Consider the following 14,585-nt stretch of genomic DNA (forward strand, 5'->3'; position numbering starts at 1 on the left):
ATTACTCCTATGTGGGATCAATAAAGTTCTTATTTTTGCCATCTGAGAAAATTAAATATATTATATTTGGTGCCTAACTGTTTCCCAAGTATATTAGTGTGTGTGTGAATGAATAAATGAGACGTAAAACGTACATTTCTTTGCAGAAAAGCGCTTTATGAAAAAAAGGAAAAAATAGAAGAAAAGATGAAAAAAGAGGGAATAAGAGGAAAAAAAAGAAAAGAGGAAAAAAAAGAAAAGTTAAAAAGAAACGCCGCTGCAAATAAAAAAAAAACGACGCAAATAAAAAAGCCACAAAGGAAGTGAATTACCGGGGACTATTTTTGCCGATGCACCGGTGTTGCACATTAAAAATGACACGTAGCGACGTTGAACACTAACCTTTTCACTTATTCTCTCGTTCGTTGTTCTTCTTATTCCTCGCTCTTCTTATTTCTTCCTTTTCACTTACGTCCTCTTCATCTTCTTCTTCTCCTCTCACGTAAAAAACACCGGTGCATCGGCAAAAATAGTCCCCGCTAATTCACTTCCTCTGTGGCTTTTTTATTTGCGTCGTTTATTATTTTATTTGCAGCGGCGTTTGTTTTTATTTGCAGCGTTTCTTTTATTTGCAAAACGTTTATTTTATTTGCAGCGTTTGTTTTATTTGCAAAGCGTTTATTTTTATTTGCAGCGTGTCTTTTATTTGCAGCATTTATTATTTTATTGGCAGCATTTCTTTTATTTGCAGCATTTATTATTTTATTTGCAGCGTTTCTTTTATTTGCAGCATTTCTTTTATTTGCAGCATTTATTATTTTATTGGCAGCATTTCTTTTATTTGCAGCATTTATTATTTTATTTGCAGCGTTTCTTTTATTTGCAGCATTTCTTTTATTTGCAGCGTTTCTTTTATTTGCAGCATTTCTTTTATTTGCAGCATTTCTTTTATTTGCAGCGTTTATTATTTTATTTGCAGCGGCATTTGTTTTTATTTGCAGCGTTTCTTTAATTTGTGGTTTAACGTGAATAACCGGCGCTAACCGGTGCTAACCGGTGCTAACTCCCACCCCAGGTTTGTTTAACGTTTAACGTGAATAACCGGTGCTAACCGTTGCTAACCGGTGCTAACTCCCACCCCAGGTTTGTTTAACGTTTAACGTGAATAACCGGTGCTAACCGGTGCTAACCGGTGCTAACCGTTGCTAATCCCCCCTAGGTTTGCTCCGCTCCGGCTACTACGACCTCCTGATCGACATCCACCTGTCCAGCTACGCCACCGCGCGCCTCATGATGAACAACGAGTTCATCGTGCCCATGACGGACGAGACCAAGAGCATCACGCTGTTCCCGGACCAGCGGAAGAAGCACGGCCTGCCGGGGATCGGCCTGAGCACGTCGCTCCGCCCGCGCACCACCTTCTCCTCCCCGAGCTTCGTCACCGCGGCCACGGCGGCGTCGCGTCGCCGCGGCAACAATGACTGCTGCTTCCAGTTCACGCCCGAGTTCCCGCTGGAGACGCTGAAGCTGAAGACGATCGCGATGCTGACGGAGGCGGTGCGGGAGGGCAGCCGGCACGTCCGGGACCCCGTCGGCGGCAGCACCGAGTTCCTGTTCGTGCCGCTCGTCAAGCTCGTCCACACGCTGCTCGTCATGGGCGTCTTCAGGAACCGAGACCTCCGGAGAATCCTCCGGCTCATCGAGCCCGCCGTGTTCCAGGAGGAGCCGGACGAACCGGAGGACGGACGGGAAGAGGAGGAGGAGGAGGAGGAGGAAGAGAGGAAGACGGAGGAGAAGAAGACGGAGGCCGGAGCAGCAGAGGATTCTGGGAGAAACGTGCTCAACGGAGGATTGTTGCAGATGAAGCTGCCGGAGCCGGTGAAGCTGCAGGTGAGAAGCTAACGAGCTAACGAAGCTAACGAGCTAACCAAGCTTTAATTCTTTATTTTTAAAAACAGCATACATGCTAACGACGCCGGTTAATGTTAAAGTTAACGTTAACGACTCCGGTTAAAATTAACATTAACGATGCCGGTTAACGTTAAAGTTAACGTTAACGATTCCGGTTAACGTTAACGTTAAAGCTAACGACTCCAGTTAACGTTAAAGTTAACATTAACGATTCCGGTTAACGTTAAAGTTAACGACAACGACTCCTGTTAACGTTGAAGTTAAGAGAGTTGAATTTTCAGTGAGGATCAAATACAGTTTCAAAACAATTGAATTCAATTTCATAATGTGACATTCAGTTTCAAGTTTATAGAAATTCTGTTCCAAACTAATAAACTCAATTTAAAATTATGCTATTCAGGTTCAGTTTTTCAATGCAATGATTAAAATTAAACAATACAAATTCAAATTATGTAATTCAGATTCAATTTTTTAATGCAATTATTCAAGTTGAGCAATTCAAATTCAAATATTAATTATTAAAATTCAGTTTCTAGTGGCACATATTTCTGCCCATTTCTGGTCTTTTCTTCCGGCTCTCGGTGAAGGCGCACGCTTCTTCTGCTCCTCTCCCTTATCTATCTGCCCTGCTAGTGCTTTTGTTTGTCTCGTCTTCAGAGTCTCTTCTTTTCACTCCTCCCAAACTCTACAATCATGGAATTGATTAACTGGTCTCTCAGCACAATTGACCAATTTTTTTTTTTTTTTTTTAAAGATTTTTTTGGGCTCTAGTGGCCCTTTATTGGAGATGCAGACTGGAAAGGGGTAGAGAGAGAGAATGGGGACGACACGCAGCAATGGTGCGCAGGCCGGATTCGAACCCGCGACCGCTGCAGGAGGACTGTAGCCTCAGTATATGAGCCGCCGCTTAACCCACTGCGCCACCGAGCGGCCCACAATTGACCAAATTTTTGCGGCAAGAAGTCAGGGGGTAAGGGAGCCCTCCTGCCCCGATGGGACATTTTTTACTGGATACACAATGGATTCCTGGAAACATTGGAAACCGTTGTGTTTGGTGATTCTGTCTGTGGAGGACGTTGAAGATGCTTCATAATTGGATTTATGATAGCAGGATTTCTCCTGATAGGAGGAGGGGGATTCCTGGTCTACCGACAAACGCGTAAGTCGTCGACAGCTGTTCTGGCTCTTTCAGAGCTGCCGGACGTGGCTGAAGGATCAAGCAAGGTGATCAACACTCAGACTTTAACGTTGGGGGAGCAAAGCCGTAAGCTGGATGTGATTCTTGAACAGAATCTCAGGCTGGCGGCGTCTTTGAGCTCATTGGCAAGATGGAGAAGACCTTGGAGAAGTTGGAAGCTCGGCTTGGCGGGAATTGATCACAAATTCGTCTGATTGGAGTCGCCATTGATGAACCAGAGACTGAAGGCAGACGGAAAATTACTGGAGTCTGCCTGTTTGCAATATAATTGTTGATTCTATAATCTGACCTTGACAGAGCAGCTTGGCCCGCTACTCCAGTCACAATCTCCCTGGTGGAATGTAAACAAGGTGACTCTGCCCCCACTAACCCTCCCCTCTCAGGAACATCTGTGGACCTGTTTCAGAACTGACCGGGCCGTCTGATAACATCAAGGACATTGGCTGAGGAGCAGCTCTGAGAGAAGTTTTGGCTCCCCTCTTATCAGCCCCCCTGACACGGTCGCCGGGTTCGAGCGCCACGAAGGCCGCGGCCCTCACTTGGATGAACTGTGCCGGGATCGACTCCGGTTAAAGTTAAACGTTGTATCTGATTTATTTGTGCAGATGTGCCACGTCCTGCGGTTCCTGTGCGACTGTCAGGTGCGTCACCGGATCGAGGCGGTCGTCGCCTTCTCCGACGACTTCGTGGCTTCTCTCCAAGACAACCAGCGGTTCCGTTACAACGAGGTGATGCTGGCGCTGAACATGTCGGCCGCGCTGACGGCCAAGAAAACCAAGGAGTTCAGGAGTCCGCCGCAGGAGCAGGTACGAACTATTAATATAATTTATATATATGTATATATATATATGTATATATATATATATATATATATATATATATATATATATATATATATATATATATATATATATATATATATATATACATACATACATACATACATACATACATACATACATACATATATATATATATATATATATATATATGTCACATATATTGGACATGTGACATGCAGCAATATAACAAAGTTTTACATTAAAAATCATTGTTGCATGGGCCTGAAAGGCTGCAGTGTGCTGGTCTGACCTCATATGTATGGAGGATTTTTTGTGCCAAAATAAAATAAATAAATACATCATTAATTAATTAAAATGGGAATGAAATATATCATTAATTAATTAAATGTGTCATTTATTAATTAACATTAGAATGAAATATGTCATTAATTAATTAAAATACAATTAATTTTAAGTAAAAAAAATATATGTATTATTTCAGCATTTAATTAATTAATGACACATTTAATTAATGATGTCGTGTTGCTGAATCATGAAATGTAAAACTGTCAGTTTCACTCGTCAAACTCAGTGGGCGGAGCTAACGCAAATCCAGTTGAATCCCCTGCTTTGGTCTGAAACTGGAGGTAGAAGAGGAAGCCTTTCTAAACATGACAGCTGTGAGTTGTGTGTTGTAGAGAGTTGTTCAATTCAATTCAATTCAATTTTATTTATATAGCGTCTAATACAACAGATGTTGTCTCTAGACGCTTTCCAGAGATCCAGAACATGAACATAAATATAATCATAAACATAAACCCCCGAGCAATTATTATATAAACAATGTCAGGTAAAAACTCCCATAGTGGGAGAAAAACCTTAAGCCAAACAGTGGCAAGAAAAACTCCCCTTTAGTAGGAAGAAACCTGGACCAGGACCAGGATCATAAGGGGGGACCCTCCTGCCGAGGGCCAGACTGGGGGGTCAGGGACGGCAACAGCACAGCAGGCAGGTGGAAGCAGCAACGGGATGACCGGGGATTGGGGGGGGCGGGAACACAGGCCAGAACGCAGCTCCTGAGGCTCCAGCCTGCAAACATGCACAAAAGAGAAAAAAGGGGGGCCGGCACAAGAAACTACAGGAACGATGGACAAAAATGATAGCTATGAGATATTTATAATAAATAAAAATGGTAATGCAGAAGAGAGGCAGGGAAAAGGAGAGGAGAAGAAGGGTGAGAGGCACCGGCCAGCGGATCATGTCGGTGCCCCCTGCAGCATAGGCCTATAGCAGCATATCTACTTGTGTGTTGTAGAGAGTTGTGTGTTGTAGAGAGTTGTGTGTTGTAGAGAGTTGTGTGTTGTAGAGAGTTGTGTGTTGTAGAGAGTTGTGTGTTGTAGAGAGTTGTGTGTTGTAGAGAGTTGTGTGTTGTAGAGAGTTGTGTGTTGTAGAGAGTAGCGTGTTGTAGAGAGTTGTGTGTTGTAGAGAGTTGTGTGTTGTAGAGAGTTGCGTGTTGTAGAGAGTTGCGTGTTGTAGAGAGTTGTAGAGAGTTGCGTGTTGTAGAGAGTTGTGTGTTGTAGAGAGTTGCGTGTTGTAGAGAGTTGTGTGTTGTAGAGAGTAGTGTGTTGTAGAGAGTTGTTTGTTGTAGAGAGTTGTTTGTTGTAGAGAGTTACGTGTTGTTGAGAGTTGTGTGTTGTAGATAGTTGTGTGTTGTAGAGAGTTACGTGTTGTAGAGAGTTGTAGAGAGTAGCGTGTTGTAGAGAGTTGCGTGTTGTAGAGAGTTGTGTGTTGTAGAGAGTTGTGTGTTGTAGAGAGTTGCGTGTTGTAGAGAGTTATGTTGTAGAGAGTTATGTTGTAGAGAGTTGCGTGTTGTAGAGAGTTGTGTGTTGTAGAGAGTTATGTTGTAGAGAGTTGCGTGTTGTAGAGAGTTGTGTGTTGTAGAGAGTTGTGTTGTAGAGAGTTGTGTTGTAGAGAGTTGTGTGTTGTAGAGAGTTGTGTGTTGTAGAGAGTTGTTTGTTGTAGAGAGTTGTGTGTTGTAGAGAGTTGTGTGTTGTAGAGAGTTGTGTGTTGTAGAGAGTTGTGTGTTGTAGAGAGTTGTGTGTTGTAGAGAGTTGTGTGTTGTAGAGAGTTGTGTGTTGTAGAGAGTAGTGTGTTGTAGAGAGTAGTGTGTTGTAGAGAGTTGTGTGTTGTAGAGAGTTGTGTGTTGTAGAGAGTTGTGTGTTGTAGAGAGTTGTGTGTTGTAGAGAGTTGTGTGTTGTAGAGAGTTACGTGTTGTAGAGAGTTGTGTGTTGTAGAGAGTTGCGTGTTGTAGAGAGTTGTGTTGTAGAGAGTAGCGTGTTGTAGAGAGTTGCGTGTTGTAGAGAGTTGTGTGTTGTAGAGAGTTACGTGTTGTAGAGAGTTACGTGTTGTAGAGAGTTGTGTGTTGTAGAGAGTTACGTGTTGTAGAGAGTTACGTGTTGTAGAGAGTTGCGTGTTGTAGAGAGTTACGTGTTGTAGAGAGTTACGTGTTGTAGAGAGTTGCGTGTTGTAGAGAGTTACGTGTTGTAGAGAGTTACGTGTTGTAGAGAGTTGCGTGTTGTAGAGAGTTACGTGTTGTAGAGAGTTGTGTGTTGTAGAGAGTAGTGTGTTGTAGAGAGTTGTGTGTTGTAGAGAGTTACGTGTTGTAGAGAGTTGCGTGTTGTAGAGAGTTACGTGTTGTAGAGAGTTACGTGTTGTAGAGAGTTACGTGTTGTAGAGAGTTACGTGTTGTAGAGAGTTGCGTGTTGTAGAGAGTTGTTTGTTGTAGAGAGTTACGTGTTGTTGAGAGTTGTGTGTTGTAGAGAGTTGTTTGTTGTAGAGAGTTACGTGTTGTTGAGAGTTGTGTGTTGTAGAGAGTTGTTTGTTGTAGAGAGTTACGTGTTGTTGAGAGTTGTGTGTTGTAGAGAGTTGTTTGTTGTAGAGAGTTACGTGTTGTTGAGAGTTGTGTGTTGTAGAGAGTTGTTTGTTGTAGAGAGTTACGTGTTGTAGAGAGTTGCGTGTTGTAGAGAGTTGTGTTGTAGAGAGTTGTTTGTTGTAGAGAGTTACGTGTTGTAGAGAGTTGTAGAGAGTAGCGTGTTGTAGAGAGTTGCGTGTTGTAGAGAGTTGTGTGTTGTAGAGAGTTGTGTGTTGTAGAGAGTTGTGTGTTGTAGAGAGTAGTGTGTTGTAGAGAGTTGCGTGTTGTAGAGAGTTGTGTGTTGTAGAGAGTTGTGTGTTGTAGAGAGTAGTGTGTTGTAGAGAGTTGCGTGTTGTAGAGAGTTGTGTGTTGTAGAGAGTTGTGTGTTGTAGAGAGTTACGTGTTGTAGAGAGTTGCGTGTTGTAGAGAGTTACGTGTTGTAGAGAGTTACGTGTTGTAGAGAGTTACGTGTTGTAGAGAGTTACGTGTTGTAGAGAGTTACGTGTTGTAGAGAGTTACGTGTTGTAGAGAGTTACGTGTTGTAGAGAGTTGTTTGTTGTAGAGAGTTACGTGTTGTAGAGAGTTGTTTGTTGTAGAGAGTTACGTGTTGTTGAGAGTTGTGTGTTGTAGAGAGTTGTTTGTTGTAGAGAGTTACGTGTTGTTGAGAGTTGTGTGTTGTAGAGAGTTGTTTGTTGTAGAGAGTTACGTGTTGTTGAGAGTTGTGTGTTGTAGAGAGTTGTTTGTTGTAGAGAGTTACGTGTTGTTGAGAGTTGTGTGTTGTAGAGAGTTGTTTGTTGTAGAGAGTTACGTGTTGTAGAGAGTTGCGTGTTGTAGAGAGTTGTGTTGTAGAGAGTTGTTTGTTGTAGAGAGTTACGTGTTGTAGAGAGTTGTAGAGAGTAGCGTGTTGTAGAGAGTTGTGTGTTGTAGAGAGTTGTGTGTTGTAGAGAGTTGTGTGTTGTAGAGAGTTGTGTGTTGTAGAGAGTTGTGTGTTGTAGAGAGTTGTGTGTTGTAGAGAGTAGTGTGTTGTAGAGAGTTGCGTGTTGTAGAGAGTTGTGTGTTGTAGAGAGTTGTGTGTTGTAGAGAGTAGTGTGTTGTAGAGAGTTGCGTGTTGTAGAGAGTTGTGTGTTGTAGAGAGTTGTGTGTTGTAGAGAGTTGCGTGTTGTAGAGAGTTGTGTTGTAGAGAGTTGTGTTGTAGAGAGTTGTGTTGTAGAGAGTTGTGTGTTGTAGAGAGTTGTGTGTTGTAGAGAGTTGTGTGTTGTAGAGAGTAGTGTGTTGTAGAGAGTTGTGTGTTGTAGAGAGTAGCGTGTTGTACAGAGTTGTGTGTTGTAGAGAGTTGTGTGTTGTAGAGAGTTGTGTGTTGTAGAGAGTTGTGTGTTGTAGAGAGTAGTGTGTTGTAGAGAGTTGTTTGTTGTAGAGAGTTGTTTGTTGTAGAGAGTTACGTGTTGTTGAGAGTTGTGTGTTGTAGAGAGTTGTTTGTTGTAGAGAGTTACGTGTTGTTGAGAGTTGTGTGTTGTAGAGAGTTGTGTGTTGTAGAGAGTTGTTTGTTGTAGAGAGTTACGTGTTGTTGAGAGTTGTGTGTTGTAGAGAGTTGTGTGTTGTAGAGAGTTGTTTGTTGTAGAGAGTTACGTGTTGTTGAGAGTTGTGTGTTGTAGAGAGTTGCGTGTTGTAGAGAGTTGTGTTGTAGAGAGTTGTTTGTTGTAGAGAGTTACGTGTTGTAGAGAGTTGTGTGTTGTAGAGAGTTGTGTGTTGTAGAGAGTAGTGTGTTGTAGAGAGTTGCGTGTTGTAGAGAGTTGTGTGTTGTAGAGAGTTGTGTGTTGTAGAGAGTTGTGTGTTGTAGAGAGTTGCGTGTTGTAGAGAGTTGCGTGTTGTAGAGAGTTGTGTGTTGTAGAGAGTTGTGTGTTGTAGAGAGTTGTGTGTTGTAGAGAGTTGTGTGTTGTAGAGAGTTGTGTGTTGTAGAGAGTTGTGTGTTGTAGAGAGTTGTGTGTTGTAGAGAGTTGCGTGTTGTAGAGAGTTGTGTTGTAGAGAGTTGTGTTGTAGAGAGTTGTGTGTTGTAGAGAGTTGTGTTGTAGAGAGTTGTTTGTTGTAGAGAGTAGCGTGTTGTAGAGAGTTGCGTGTTGTAGAGAGTTGTGTTGTAGAGAGTTGTGTGTTGTAGAGAGTAGTGTGTTGTAGAGAGTTACGTGTTGTAGAGAGTTACGTGTTGTAGAGAGTTGCGTGTTGTAGAGAGTTACGTGTTGTAGAGAGTTACGTGTTGTAGAGAGTTGCGTGTTGTAGAGAGTTACGTGTTGTAGAGAGTTACGTGTTGTAGAGAGTTGCGTGTTGTAGAGAGTTACGTGTTGTAGAGAGTTGTGTGTTGTAGAGAGTAGTGTGTTGTAGAGAGTTGTGTGTTGTAGAGAGTTACGTGTTGTAGAGAGTTGCGTGTTGTAGAGAGTTACGTGTTGTAGAGAGTTACGTGTTGTAGAGAGTTGTGTGTTGTAGAGAGTTACGTGTTGTAGAGAGTTGCGTGTTGTAGAGAGTTGTGTTGTAGAGAGTAGCGTGTTGTACAGAGTTGTGTGTTGTAGAGAGTTGTGTGTTGTAGAGAGTTGTGTGTTGTAGAGAGTTGTGTGTTGTAGAGAGTTGTTTGTTGTAGAGAGTTGTGTGTTGTAGAGAGTTACGTGTTGTAGAGAGTTACGTGTTGTAGAGAGTTACGTGTTGTAGAGAGTTACGTGTTGTAGAGAGTTACGTGTTGTAGAGAGTTACGTGTTGTAGAGAGTTGCGTGTTGTAGAGAGTTACGTGTTGTAGAGAGTTACGTGTTGTAGAGAGTTGCGTGTTGTAGAGAGTTGTGTTGTAGAGAGTTGTGTGTTGTAGAGAGTTGTGTGTTGTAGAGAGTTGTGTGTTGTAGAGAGTTGCGTGTTGTAGAGAGTTGTGTTGTAGAGAGTTGTTTGTTGTAGAGAGTTGCGTGTTGTAGAGAGTTGTGTGTTGTAGAGAGTTGTGTGTTGTAGAGAGTTGTGTGTTGTAGAGAGTTGTGTGTTGTAGAGAGTTGTGTGTTGTAGAGAGTAGTGTGTTGTAGAGAGTTGTGTGTTGTAGAGAGTAGTGTGTTGTAGAGAGTTGTGTGTTGTAGAGAGTTGTGTGTTGTAGAGAGTAGTGTGTTGTAGAGAGTTGTGTGTTGTAGAGAGTTGTAGAGAGTTGTTTGTTGTAGAGAGTTGTGTGTTGTAGAGAGTTGTGTGTTGTAGAGAGTAGTGTGTTGTAGAGAGTTGCGTGTTGTAGAGAGTTGTGTGTTGTAGAGAGTTGCGTGTTGTAGAGAGTTGTGTGTTGTAGAGAGTTGTTTGTTGTAGAGAGTTACGTGTTGTAGAGAGTTGTGTGTTGTAGAGAGTTGCGTGTTGTAGAGAGTTGTGTGTTGTAGAGAGTTGTGTGTTGTAGAGAGTTGCGTGTTGTAGAGAGTTGTGTGTTGTAGAGAGTTGTGTGTTGTAGAGAGTTGTGTGTTGTAGAGAGTTGTGTGTTGTAGAGAGTTGTGTTGTAGAGAGTTGCGTGTTGTAGAGTTGTGTTGTAGAGAGTTGCGTGTTGTAGAGAGTTGTAGAGAGTTGTGTGTTGTAGAGAGTTGTGTTGTAGAGAGTTGCGTGTTGTAGAGAGTTGTGTTGTAGAGAGTTGCGTGTTGTAGAGAGTTGTAGAGAGTTGTGTGTTGTAGAGAGTTGTGTGTTGTAGAGAGTTGTAGAGAGTTGTGTGTTGTAGAGAGTTGTGTGTTGTAGAGAGTTGTGTTGTAGAGAGTTGTTTGTTGTAGAGAGTTGTAGAGAGTTGTTTGTTGTAGAGAGTTGTGTGTTGTAGAGAGTTGTGTGTTGTAGAGAGTTGTGTTGTAGAGAGTTGCGTGTTGTAGAGAGTTGTGTGTTGTAGAGAGTTGTGTTGTAGAGAGTTGTGTGTTGTAGAGAGTTGCGTGTTGTAGAGAGTTACGTGTTGTAGAGAGCTGCGTGTTGTAGAGAGTTGTGTGTTGTAGAGAGTTGTGTTGTAGAGAGTTGTGTGTTGTAGAGAGTTGCGTGTTGTAGAGAGTTGCGTGTTGTAGAGAGTTGCGTGTTGTAGAGAGTTGCGTGTTGTAGAGAGTAGTGTGTTGTAGAGAGTTGTGTGTTGTAGAGAGTTGTGTGTTGTAGAGAGTTGTGTTGTAGAGAGTTGCGTGTTGTAGAGAGTTGTGTTGTAGAGAGTTGTGTGTTGTAGAGAGTTGTGTTGTAGAGAGTTGCGTGTTGTAGAGAGTTGTAGAGAGTTGTGTGTTGTAGAGAGTTGTGTGTTGTAGAGAGTTGTAGAGAGTTGTGTGTTGTAGAGAGTTGTAGAGAGTTGTGTGTTGTAGAGAGTTGTGTGTTGTAGAGAGTTGTAGAGAGTTGTAGAGAGTTGTGTGTTGTAGAGAGTTGTGTGTTGTAGAGAGTTGTAGAGAGTTGTGTGTTGTAGAGAGTTGTGTGTTGTAGAGAGTTGTAGAGAGTTGTAGAGAGTTGTGTGTTGTAGAGAGTTGCGTGTTGTAGAGAGTTGTGTGTTGTAGAGAGTTGTAGAGAGTTGTGTGTTGTAGAGAGTTGCGTGTTGTAGAGAGTTGTAGAGAGTTGTGTGTTGTAGAGAGTTGTGTGTTGTAGAGAGTTGTGTGTTGTAGAGAGTAGTGTGTTGTAGAGAGTTGTGTGTTGTAGAGAGTTGTGTGTTGTAGAGAGTTGTGTGTTGTAGAGAGTTGCGTGTTGTAGAGAGTTGTGTGTTGTAGAGAGTTGTGTGTTGTAGAGAGTTGTGTGTTGTAGAGAGTTGTGTGTTGTAGAGAGTTGTGTGTTGTAGAGAGTTGTGTGTTGTAGAGAGTTGTGTGTTGTAGAGAGTTGTGTGTTGTAGAGAGTTGTGTGTTGTAGAGAGTTGCGTGTTGTAGAGAGTTGTGTGTTGTAGAGAGTATTAGAGAGTTGTGTGTTGTAGAGAGTTGTGTGTTGTAGAGAGTTGTGTGTTGTAGAGAGTTGTGTGTTGTAGAGAGTTGTGTGTTGTAGAGAGTTGTGTGTTGTAGAGAGTTGTGTGTTGTAGAGAGTTGCGTGTTGTAGAGAGTTGTAGAGAGTTGTGTGTTGTAGAGAGTTGTGTGTTGTAGAGAGTTGTAGAGAGTTGTGTGTTGTAGAGAGTTGTAGAGAGTTGTGTGTTGTAGAGAGTTGTGTGTTGTAGAGAGTTGTAGAGAGTTGTAGAGAGTTGTGTGTTGTAGAGAGTTGTGTGTTGTAGAGAGTTGTAGAGAGTTGTGTGTTGTAGAGAGTTGTAGAGAGTTGTGTGTTGTAGAGAGTTGCGTGTTGTAGAGAGTTGTAGAGAGTTGTGTGTTGTAGAGAGTTGTGTGTTGTAGAGAGTTGCGTGTTGTAGAGAGTTGTAGAGAGTTGTGTGTTGTAGAGAGTTGTGTGTTGTAGAGAGTTGTGTGTTGTAGAGAGTTGTGTGTTGTAGAGAGTTGCGTGTTGTAGAGAGTTGTGTGTTGTAGAGAGTTGTGTGTTGTAGAGAGTTGCGTGTTGTAGAGAGTTGTTTGTTGTAGAGAGTTGCGTGTTGTAGAGAGTTGTGTGTTGTAGAGAGTTGCGTGTTGTAGAGAGTTACGTGTTGTAGAGAGCTGCGTGTTGTAGAGAGTTGTGTGTTGTAGAGAGTTGTGTTGTAGAGAGTTGTGTGTTGTAGAGAGTTGCGTGTTGTAGAGAGTTGTGTGTTGTAGAGAGTTGTGTGTTGTAGAGAGTTGTGTGTTGTAGAGAGTTGTGTGTTGTAGAGAGTTGTGTGTTGTAGAGAGTTGTGTGTTGTAGAGAGTTGTGTGTTGTAGAGAGTTGTGTGTTGTAGAGAGTTGTGTGTTGTAGAGAGTTGCGTGTTGTAGAGAGTTGTGTGTTGTAGAGAGTTGTGTGTTGTAGAGAGTTGTAGAGAGTTGTGTGTTGTAGAGAGTTGTGTGTTGTAGAGAGTTGTGTGTTGTAGAGAGTTGTAGAGAGTTGTGTGTTGTAGAGAGTTGTGTGTTGTAGAGAGTTGTGTGTTGTAGAGAGTTGTGTGTTGTAGAGAGTTGTAGAGAGTTGTGTGTTGTAGAGAGTTGTGTGTTGTAGAGAGTTGTGTGTTGTAGAGAGTTGTGTGTTGTAGAGAGTTGTAGAGAGTTGTGTGTTGTAGAGAGTTGTGTGTTGTAGAGAGTTGTGTGTTGTAGAGAGTTGCGTGTTGTAGAGAGTTGTGTGTTGTAGAGAGTTGTGTGTTGTAGAGAGTTGCGTGTTGTAGAGAGTTGTGTGTTGTAGAGAGTTGTAGAGAGTTGTGTGTTGTAGAGAGTTGTAGAGAGTTGTGTGTTGTAGAGAGTAGCGTGTTGTAGAGAGTTGTGTTGTAGAGAGTTGTAGAGAGTTGTGTGTTGTAGAGAGTTGCGTGTTGTAGAGAGTTGTGTGTTGTAGAGAGTTGTAGAGAGTTGTGTGTTGTAGAGAGTTGCGTGATGCAGCAGCAGGTATCTGCTGTGACGGAGCCGCTGGAGCCGGAGGAGTTCTGCTCAGAGCTTCTAAGATTAAACTCGCTGCTTCTCTCAGCAGCTCTGGGCAGGATTTTGACATTTTGTACACCTTGCTGTTTCAACATTTGTGGTTAGAGGACCGAAGTTTCAGTGTTTGCCAATAACATTTTGGAGTAGAGTAAAAATTTTGGAGTAGAGTAAAGATTTTGGAGTAGAGTAAAGATTTTGGAGTAGAGTAAAGATTTTGGAGTAGAGTATCCAAACCAACGTAGAGGTGAATAGCGCCACGTAGTTTATCGGAATGTGTTCACAAGCCCTGCAACAATCCATTATGTGGATTCGATTAGCCTTGACTTGGAATCCGCCCACTGAGTTTGATGAGTGAAACTGACAGTTTTACATTTACATTTCATGATTCAGCAACACAAAATCATTAATTAAATGTGTCATTAATTAATTAAATGCTGAAATAATACATTTTTACTTAAAATGAATTGTATTTTAATTAATTAATGACACATTTAATTAATTAATGATATATTTAATTCCCATTTTAATTAATTAATGATGTATTTATTTATTTATTTAATTTTGGCACAAAAAATCCTCCATACATATGAGCATTGAGCATCTTTTCTAGATATTCCAGAGGGATCTTTATGAAAACCCTCTGTTCCTCTTTTAACGGCTGCTTGTGCTGACGGCATATGCCACAAAACATCCCTATTCACAATTGAGATTATATCAGTTATAAATAATTTAAACATTTTAGAAGATTGTTTATTTTTCCCGTTTTGTTATAACAGAGTTACATGCATTTGACTGGGGGAAAAATGAACCTTTAGTGGTTCTAGTGGAAAGACAATCTATTGTCTGTGTTATTTTCATCATTATTGCTTACCAAAAAAAGAAGCTCCATCAGAACAAAAATGTAAGCTAAACCACAAGCAGAACCTACGGCGTAGGGTACGGGCGACGCGCAACGTACGGTGCGTGTCGCCGCGTACCCTACGCCGTTGGTGTACCGCAGAACCATAAATCAGCCTAGACGCTCATACATGGCTGGCGCTAGGACCCCGCGGACGCCTGGTGTGGTCGGGCGGTGTTTTCCTTCATGCTTCTTCCCTGCAGCGTCTCATGCAAACACAAACACACGGACCTGCAGAAACATTTCTTTATATCATGTTGTCTGTCGCCCACCATATTTTTTATTTTTTTTGACGGCGCCATAGTTGGCTAGCTACAAACTCTATACATCCCATAATATATAATAATATGCCCGCGCTCTCAGCAGCGTTACTAGGCAACGAAGCAGGTTGACTCCCGTTGCAGAACAGCTGCAGAGGCTCCTAAACGTAAATGATCATTGATTTTTGTTTTTAGGCCTGGCGGGGGGTCAGGTT

General features: G+C 42.1%; 1 protein-coding gene across 1 annotated transcript in view; it reads left to right on the plus strand.

The window, feature by feature from the left end:
- Nucleotides 1–14,585, plus strand: part of ryr2a (ryanodine receptor 2a (cardiac)) — a 267,704-nt gene that overhangs the window by 110,916 nt on the left and 142,203 nt on the right. The window contains 2 exon segments of the mRNA XM_061709313.1: nt 1,199–1,869; nt 3,694–3,894. Coding sequence (XP_061565297.1) covers nt 1,199–1,869; nt 3,694–3,894 — 872 coding nt within the window.

Source organism: Cololabis saira, chromosome 19 (assembly GCF_033807715.1).
Source record: "Cololabis saira isolate AMF1-May2022 chromosome 19, fColSai1.1, whole genome shotgun sequence".
Lineage (NCBI taxonomy): Eukaryota > Metazoa > Chordata > Actinopteri > Beloniformes > Belonidae > Cololabis > Cololabis saira.